Raw genomic sequence first — 9,975 nt, 5'->3', positions numbered from 1 at the left:
ATGTCATCCTATGTTCTCTATGTCCTAGGTGCCCTGGGTCTCTGGGGGGCTAGCGAGCACAGTCAACGCGCATCATCCTGTGATCAACTGGCTTCTGTGCTCGCGGGTAAGGTCTTCCCTCCTATTTCGGCCACCTACAATGAGTCCGTCGGCTCGTACTTCAGTTTCCAGGAGCAGAACGTGCGACCGGCCTGCGTCGTCCGCCCGACCGATGCTCAAGATGTTGCCGCGATCGTCAAGACGATGGCGCGCACGTATCGTGAGTCGGGCGAACGGTTCGCCATCCGCAGTCATGGCCATATGCTCTCCGCCGAAGCCGCCAATATTCAGGATGGAGTGACCGTTGACCTCCGGTCTCTCCACCAAGTCACCGTCAGTCAAGGCCGATCAACTGTGCGGATCGGATCTGGAGCCTCGTGGCTGCAGGTTTACCAGACCTTGGACCCTCTGCGTATCACCGTCGCGGGCGGACGAGACGCCTCCATCGGCGCCGGCGGATTCCTCACGGGCGGAGGAATCTCTGCGATCAGCCCCGCCGTCGGCTGGGGCTGCGACGAGGTGGTCGAGTATGAGATTGTGCTGGCAAATGGCGAGATCACCGTCGTCACCGAGGCCTCGCATGCCGATCTTTTTGTGGCGCTCAAGGGTGGATCCAACAACTTTGGCGTCATCACTCACTTCCGCATGAAAGCCCATCCATACCGCCAGATCTGGGGCGGCTTCACGGCCTACTCGGGCGACGAAATACCGCGTCAGATCCAGGCCTACGCTGAGTTTATGGAGTCTAAGCATTTCGATCCCAATGCCAACCTCGTGCAGTCGTACGGCTGGACCTCTGCGCAGCCAGCTGTCTTCGTGACGGACATTATCCTCTATGCCAAACCCGAGCCTTATCCGCCCGTCTTCCGGTCCCTGGTAAATAACGAGACGCTGCTTTATAGCACGCTACGTCGGACTAATCTGTCGGACTTCGCTATTGAGGAAGATAGCTATCAAGTCCCAGGACTTTTGTAAGTGTTGCTCTATCTTGTGTACCATGTAGGCCGTCCCGCACCCGACCTGCACTTCCCTTTCCCCCCTCCTGATTCGTCCTCTGTGCGTCGTCTCGTCTCCCAGGGTGCGTGCCCCTATCACTCCCTCGCCCGCCCAAACTAAAAGAGACAGGTCATATCTTAAAATTTGAAACTCCTTTACACGCATGTGTTTAACGCATAGAAACGCGATAAAACAAATCTATCAACAACAGTTATCTTTTCTTCTCTTATACGTTCTTCTCTTTCTCTCTATTTCTACCCACCAACTGGTTAGTCTCTCTACGAACCAATCTATTCATTGATCTATCTTTTATGGATCTCTTCATCTATTGTGATATCTATCGGCTGTGAATCTATATCCTTTGTAAATTTGTTGTGTTGTCAATCTATGTTTCGGCTTATCTAATCTTTCGTCATTCTAAATAACGTAAACCACAAGCGAGTCGCGAATCTGAGCGAGCCGCGAATTTGTATTCCCATACAAAATGGCGCTTTTGAACTCGGGATATCTCAGCCATTTCTATGTCGTATAAGATACTATTTAAAACTAGAATTATATGACACTATTTAACGATAATGTACTAAATTTTAATCTATTTATTAGGCTAATTGTCCAGATATTATAAATTACACTGTATTATAAAGCTGGTTATGTATTAAAGACTCCCATAGGTTTCTTTATTATATAAAAAAGATATTATATTACTTACCTATATAATACTTCAGATCTTTAATATATTTTTTTAGAATAGAGGTATGGTGGAGATATTCCAAGTTGAAAAGTGCCAAATTGTATGGGAATACAAATTCGCGGCTCGCTCAGATTCGCGACTCGCTTGTGGTTTACGTTATCTTTTCGTTGTCATTAGGATTTTCCGTTAGAATATCGATGCCCAGATGTTCAAATGATCATTTTGAGACTCTGTTTTCAGCGAGCCTTGCCCTATTTCATTTTCCGACAGCGCATCGATTCTAGAGTTCTCTGTTCATCAAGACTATTGCTGCCCTCATTGCTTTTATGTGATCTGATCACAAAAGACATTTTTTAAACATCAGAATAAGGCGCATAATTCTCAACAACAATTTTCGGAAAGAAAATGTTATACAATTCGAAATTTTTTTATTTTTTTTTTGCCGGTCAGCTGCCAACATTTTTTTTTTTAAACAAGTAACAATTTTTTTATTATTACTTTATTTGTAAAATCCCGCCAGGTTTTTCTACTCCGCAAGACGGAGTTCACCCACATTCAGATAATATCTGACATTCAAGCCCATCGAACAACAGCACAAAATACATATAATACTATTTCTATTTGTCAAAACATCATTAAGATTTGCTTTTGGTTAGATCTGATTCAGTGAACGCGTTATGTTCAAAAGCAGAGCTTTTTTGCAATCGTTCAACTAGATGTTTTTTCAGATCCTATTATTGAACTGCTGCTAAATTATTTTGCAAATAATATATTTTGTTTGATCTATCAGGTCTATCAGTGCATCCGAAAAAGAAAGATCAATGAATTTGATTTAATGTGAATTAATAACATTCTTGTTTGCATCTGCATCTGAGATCGCTCGCTACTAATGGATTTTTAGAACATCATTTATCAACGTTATATCCGGATCTGACAGCGGCTAATCTGTTTTGTGTATCAGTCCATCGCATTCAGTCAATTTACTCGCCTGGCTCACTGTTTAATTCGATCCCAGTTCGCATGATTTGATTGCATAGTGAATCGCGTTCAAGTTCTGCAGAGATTAGAAAAAGAAGAAAAGAAGAAAAAAAGAAAAAAGAAAAAAAGGATAGAAAGGAAGAAAATAAGAAGAACGAGATACAGACTGGATTGGATCAGACATGTTTTTAGTTTTTTATCACCCTTCTGGATCATCAATTTACTGGAGATTTCTTTGACAACACTTTAATGAGATTCCTAATTGTCTTAGAAGTGAATATAGAAAAGCAGATCTTCCAAAATGCTTGCTTCTACATCAACTTTCTCTCTGCCTTGGTTAAGATTGTCCAGCTACTGATGATTCAACAAGCAGTGTAGGCAGCCACCCAGAAAAAGATTCTCCACACATTTAAGACCCTGGATGAGATACACGAGCGATTTATATTCTATAATATCCGCTCTCCCTTCGCCTGGATCACACGATTACGCGCCTTTGACAAGAAGATGCAGAACATGACCATCAATCTAGATCAGATCTATTAGAATGATAATCAGCAGATCTTTTATTATCAAGAATTGAAACTAAACATGAACGTTTTTCACAATTTTGTCCAATTTCAGATCCGATTGACCAAATAGATTCTAAACGCTCTTCTTTTGTTGAGAGAAAAAAAAAAAAAAAAGAGCCAGTCCTAAAAGATCGCAATTTTCTCTTTTCATCTAAACCAGCTTCGCAATAATATGACTAAGAGTCAGACAGGGTTTAACTTCTTTCAGGATCCATATAATCAAACACTGCTTGCCCCCGAAAAACAATGATTTCTTCGACGGATCACCTAATACTAGGTTCTACCATACCCAGGGGAGGGTATCACCAAAAGAAAAGTGGGGCCAGGGGGGAGGGTATGAAAAAAGTATACCCACCCCCTAACTCAGTCAATTCTGTACCACGTAGGCCGTCCCGCACCCGACCTGCACTTCCCTTTCCCCCCTCCTGATTCATCCTCTGTACGTCGTCCCGTCTCCCAGGGTGCGTGCCCCCATCACTCCCTCGCCCGCCCAAACTAAAAGAGATAGGTCATATCTTGAAACTTGAAACCTCCCTACACGCATGTGTTTAACGCGTAGAAAAGTGATGAGGCAAATCCATCAACAGCGGTTACCTTCTTCCCTCCTGTACGCCCTCCTTCCTTTCTCTATTCCTATCCACCAACTGGCCAGCCTCTCTACGAACCAATCTATCCATCGATCTATCTTTCATGGATCTTTTCATCTATTGTGATGTCTATCGGCTGTGGATCTGCATCTCCTGTGGATTTGCCGTGCTGCCAGCCCATGCCCCGGTTCATCTGGCTTCCCGTCATTCCAAGCATCCTTTCGCTGTCACCAGGGCTTTCTGTTAGGATATCGGTGTCCAGATGTTCAAGTGATCATCCTAGGATTCTGCCTTCGGCAAATCCTGTTTTATTTCACCTTCCGACAGCACATCGATTCCAGGGCTCCCTGTCCACCAGGACTACCGCTGCCCTCATTGCTCTTACGTGGTCCGGTCACGAAAGACACTCTCTAAGCATCAAAATAAGGCGCATGATTCTCAATGACAGCTCTCGAGAAGAAAACGTTATACAACTCGAGATCTTCTTACTTTTTTTTTGTCGGTCAGCTGTCAATGCTTCTTTTCTTTTCAAGCAGGCAGCAGCTTCTTTACTATTACTTTATCCGCAGGGCCCCGTCAGGTTCTTCTATTCCGCGAGACGGAGTTCACTCACATCCAAATGATATCTGATATCCAGGCCCGTCGAACAACAGCACAGAATACATGTAACACTATCTCTATTCGTCAAAGCACCATCGAGGTTTGTCTCTGGTTAGATCTGACCCAATGGGCGCGTTATGTCCAGGAGTAAAGCTTCTTTGTAATCGTTCAGCTAGATGCTTTTCCAGATCCTATTACTGAGCCGCTGCTGGGTTACTTTGCAAGTAATATATCCTGTCTGATCTGTCAGATCTGTCAGATCTGTCAGTGCATCTGGGAAAGGAAGGTCAATGAATTTGATCTGATGCAGATTAATAACATTCTTGCCCGCATCCGCGTCTGAAATCGTTCGTTATTAGTGGACCTTCAAAACACCACCTACCAACGTTATACCCGGATTTGGCAACGGCTAATCTGCTTCGCGTATCGATCCACCGCACTCGGCCAGTCTACTCGCCTGGCCCACTGCCTAACCCAGCCCCAATCCGCATGGCTCGATCGCATGATGAGCCGCGCCCAGGCCCTGCAGAGATTAGAGGAGAAGGAGGAGGAGGAGGAGGAGAGGGAGAAGGGGGATAGGAAGAGAGAAAATAAGAAGAACGAGATACAGACTGGACTAAATCAGACATGCCTCCAGTTCTCTATTGCCCTCCTGGATCATCAGTTTACTAAAGATCTCTTTGACAGCACTCTAGTGAGATTCTTAGTTGTTCTAAAAATGGATGCAGAGAAGCAGGTCTTTCAAAATGCTTGTTTCTACATTAGTTTTCTCTTTGTTTTGATTAAGATTGTCCAGTTATTGGTGATTCAACAGGCAGTGCAGGCAGCCATCCAGAGAGAGATTCTCCACGCATCTAAGGCCCTGGATGAGATGTGCGAGCGGTTTATGCTTTATAATATCCGCTCCTCCTTCGCCTGGATCACACGACTGCGCGCCTTTGGCAAGAAGATGCGGAACATGACCACTAACCTAAGTCAGATCTACTGAAGTGATAATTAGCAGATCTTCTATTATCAAAGGCTGGAACTGGACATGGGCGTCTTCTGCAATTTTGTTCAGTTTCAGGTCCGGCTGGCCGGGCAGGCCCTGAGTGCCCTTCTTTTGCTAGAAGAGGAGGGAGAGAGAGAGAGCCAGTCTTGGAAGGCTGCAGTTCCCCCTTTTCACCTGGACCAGCTTTGCGATAATATGATTAAGAGCCAGATAGGGTTTAACTTCCTCCAAGACTCATATAATCAGACATTGCTTGCCCCCGGAAAGCAATGGTTCCTCCGACGGGTCATCTGTATTAATCAGTTTCAATCCCGATTCTTCCACGTGCATCAGGTCCGGGGCCAGGTGGAGTGAAAGCATTTTCTCGTGCATAAATATCTTCAACAGATAGAACTCTTTTTTTAGCGCCTGCTTCTATTTTGTCATTTTATTTCCGGCCAGTCTAGTCGAGAAAACGAATTTCTCAGCCTTTGGCATAATAATAGTATTTATAGATGCCACCGCAGTATCTTTCTGGAACAGGGTCTGATCAGTCTCGTGACTATCTACCACAAGAGATACCATATTCTGGGTTCGACCAAGATCATCCACCGCTACCTACCAGTGACAGTCAGCCGGCTGATAATCTACTATTTCTGACTTGTCCTCCCCTTCTGGCAAGATCTAGAGCTGATAGTCCTAGGGCGGACTGCTAGTGTTTCTCCTTTTCTCTGGCCTAAGGACCAGGAGAGCTGGAGTGCTAACCGCCTACGAGCAGTGCTGAAGTAGAAGACACGTGTTTATTTAAATATGTAAATGAATATTAAACTCTATCGGTATGCGGCTATTGCAATTTTTCGGGTTCATTTATCCTGCGGTGGGTTCAAGCGAGACTACTGGATGGATAACCACCGCAATGTAGATGAGCAGGCCAGTCATATCTTCTGGCTGGCTGGGACAGTCTACGCACGGGGACTGTAGAAGGCCCCTGGGCATGTGGAAATGCGGCAAATACAGTATCGAAAAGTCAGCCGCCAGTGGCATAAATTTCTAGGATTTGAGGTCCCCGCAGGGCCATGTAAGAGGCGACATGAGACTGGTAATCAGGAAATGGAGGCAGAGGACGGTAAAACTAAAGGGCAAAAGCAGCCGCGAATATAAACTGCAACGATAGGAGAAAATTGGGAGTCTTTCTTATTTTTATACGATAGTTTCAGATCACGTCGAGACTCGACGACAGCAATATCGGGTTGTTAACCGAAAATGACACGAATTTCTTGACTTCGAGGTCTATCTCGGCCCGCGGAAGCGGCACACGGAGGACAGTCTGGAAGGTATACAACCGAAGCAGGCATGCATTTCAATAGATATGAAAGAGAATAAAGAGGAACTATAGAGTCTGTAACAAAGAACGAGAATATATATATATAAAAGGAAGGTTTTGGCCTGTGAGCGAAATCTAGTAAACGACTAATATATATTACACTAAGAAGGCAGTACGCACGCAGGCGGGCGAGCTCCCGTATCAGCCGCTGCAGACGTATATGAACGAGACGAGCGTGCAGAAACACGTGCAGCCGTGACAACAGATCCTGAGCTTCTTCGCGCGAACCCAGCACCCGCACGACTGGGCCAGCCTTCCTTACCAGTTCACTGCGCGGCAGCGGGCTCGGTGGACGCGGCTATGACAGCTGGTCGAACACCCCGAGCCGCAGCCGGAACTACAGGCGGTTGACGAGACGCTGTAGCCGTGGCTGCTAGAGCGGCGGGAACGGGCGTGTCTGGAGTTCTGCGTCGAGCTGCTCAACCAGCGGCACCGCAGCCATGAGTATGAGAGCGCGCTAGTCTGCGCGATGGCGGTGCTCGGCCGCGGGACGGAGGGCTGGCGGGATCCCGAGAGCTACTCCCCGATCCTCTCCCGGATGATCAAGCTCGCGCGGTTCTTCGTGGTGGAGAAGGCGCTGTGGCTGGATCCCGCGGCGCTGTAGATCGTGCAGATGTGGCAGGATAAGCAGACCGCGGTCCCGTGGGCACTACAAAGCGCAAATGACGAGCTGGAGGCCCTAGTCCCTAGGCTTAAATCCACCCGACCCCCGCTGCATTTACTCGTCCGCTGATTGGTCCCAGGTGTGTGCTCCCGTGGTCCTCGGTGCGTGGCTCTACGGGGGAAAAAGGATCCCCGTCTCTTTCTCCAAGCCCCCTTTTCTCTTCCTTTTCTGTAACGATAATATGATATAGAGAACTATAACTGACTACATCGCGATTGTAGTATCGTGTCGCGTCATAGCGCGATCGCGTCGTGGCGCGACTGCATAGTAACTTCTTTGTTTTTTTTTCTTTCCCTTTTCTCTCTTCCTTTTCCTTCATCTTTTCTCGTTTTAAAAGAAGTAACTAGATTTACTTAATTCTATTAATCGCTTTTTCAGTAATAATGGATCTTTTTCTTTATAATCCAATCTATCAAATCTGGATCTGTACTGCACCTCGCTGTCAGTTTGCAGTAACACCTACAAATCTAGTTTACCACCTTCAAAGTCGACATTCTCACTATCCTGATATAACAACACCAGCCCAACACCAGACAATCTTAACTACTATGCTCCAGCAGGCCTGGATTGATCCAGATAAAAAAATTTTTCAATATTCATCACCAAACAGCCCTCCGATTCCTGATCTACCAATATTTCGTGGCTATGACTGCCCGCACTGTAATTATGTATATTGTTCAATCAAGGTAATGCGCGAGCATCGACGCAAAAACCATCAAAATCAAGATGACTTCTCGAAACGTGGTAGACAATCTATTAGCCAAATCCAGACCCGACTATAAAAGCGCTTAATCGATCAAATAGTCCATTGTCAACATTTTTTTTTCAATAAATCGATCAGTCGATTCTTCGAGATGACTCATGCAGATATTCCAATGAAACAGAGAATAACAGAAACGATCTTTCTCAAGATCCTTGTCACTATCATTCGAATCCGAATCGAACAGGCCCTGCAAGAGGGCCAGGCCGCAGTTGAGCACACGGATGGTCAAATCCCCGTTATTGATTCACACCCGACCGCAATATCGCCCTAACTGGAGCTCACATGTTGACCCGAATACCTGCACGGGCAGAACTTGACAACCGTTACTCTACTAAACAGCCCGCCCGACTCTACAGCCGAACCTTTATTCGAGCAGTTCACCAGCAGTGTTCAACGACTGATCGACCACACCTTTCACGCGATTAAAGAGGGCCAGATCAACAAATTTGATCAGATCCAGATTAACACTTTCTTCCGCCGGCCGGGGATCTGGAATCAATCGATTCAGATCCATCTCCGATCGGTCATCTACCGTCGATATTGCCAGATTTGACAGCGTCTGATCTGTTTCGCTTATTGCAGCAGTCGAAGCGATCAACCGATCTCGTTGCGCCACCAACTAATCACCGCCCAATTCGCCGCGCTCAATCAGATGGAGATCCATGGCCAACGGCTGATTGATCTATCAATCTAAACACAGGATCTAGACCCGCCGCAACGCGCGAGTCGACAGAAGCAGACAGAAAAACTACTTGATTGGATTTGTTTTACGTTCTCTATCGCCTTACTCGATCACATTTTTAAGAATGATCTCTTTGAAAGTACTCTCATCGGATTTTTCGCGATCCTCGAGATTGACATCAAGCAGCAGACCTTCTTTAAATCTTATAGTTACACCAACTACCTGTCGGGGCTCGTCAAAATAATTTAAATGCTGATGGCTTTGCAAGCGGTCCGATTGGCCGAGACCGGCCAGATAACGCACCTGGTCGATGCCCTAAACGAGATGTGTGAGCGGTTTCTGATATTTGGAATACATGCCCTATTCGATTGGATCACGCGGCTGCGGGCATACGAGAAGAAAATCCAGAACAACACCACCAGCATGGGCTATATCTACTGGAACGATGACGAGCAGACACTAAGTTATAAAAAGTTGCAGTTAAACATGTCGGGATTCCGCCAATTCATCGCGAAGCAGGTCCAGCTGGCCCAGACCCAGCTCGAGAGACTATTTCTAATACATGAAAAAGAAATGCGCGAAAAAACCGTACCTCGACTGGCTCTTCACGAGTTGCGGGATGACTCAACCAATAATACACGTGGATGGAGCTTTCTCAAGGATATTCGGACACGGGTAGCGCTGCCGACAACCGAGGAGCGGTAGCTGCTCGATCGGATCCTTAAGACCAGCTAGCTCCGAAATGAATTCTTCGAGCTCCGTCGGATCGGCCAGAAAGACCATGTTTTCTGACGAAAGAAGATCGTGACATGTTATCAGCAGAATGTCGAGAAATTCCTCGAACGATTCTTTTTATTCGTCCATATTACCGACGGTCAACCGGACCGGGCAACAGAGCTATTCAGTTTCTGCCACAGCAACACTAAACACGGCCGCCATCAAAATATATTTATTAAGCATGAGCTGGTCAGCACAGTTATCAATTATTATAAAGATTATTCAATTAATAATACTACTAAGATTATCCACCGATACCTCTCTAAAACGATTAA

General features: G+C 45.9%; 1 protein-coding gene across 1 annotated transcript; it reads left to right on the top strand.

Moving 5' to 3' along the window:
- LDX57_005004 (FAD-binding oxidoreductase) lies at positions 1-1,014 on the top strand (the record flags this gene model as incomplete). The annotated part of the gene is made up of 1 exon (XM_046086683.1): positions 1-1,014. The coding sequence occupies one exon, from the start codon at positions 1-3 to the stop codon at positions 1,012-1,014; it is 1,014 nt and encodes a 337-aa protein (XP_045942648.1).
- Between the last annotated feature and the right edge of the window lie 8,961 nt (positions 1,015-9,975).

Source organism: Aspergillus melleus, assembly GCF_016097325.1.
Source record: "Aspergillus melleus strain CBS 546.65 chromosome Unknown contig3, whole genome shotgun sequence".
NCBI lineage: Eukaryota > Fungi > Ascomycota > Eurotiomycetes > Eurotiales > Aspergillaceae > Aspergillus > Aspergillus melleus.
The sequence above is the reverse complement of the archived record's forward strand: the minus strand, read 5'-3'. Positions and strand labels throughout refer to the sequence as shown.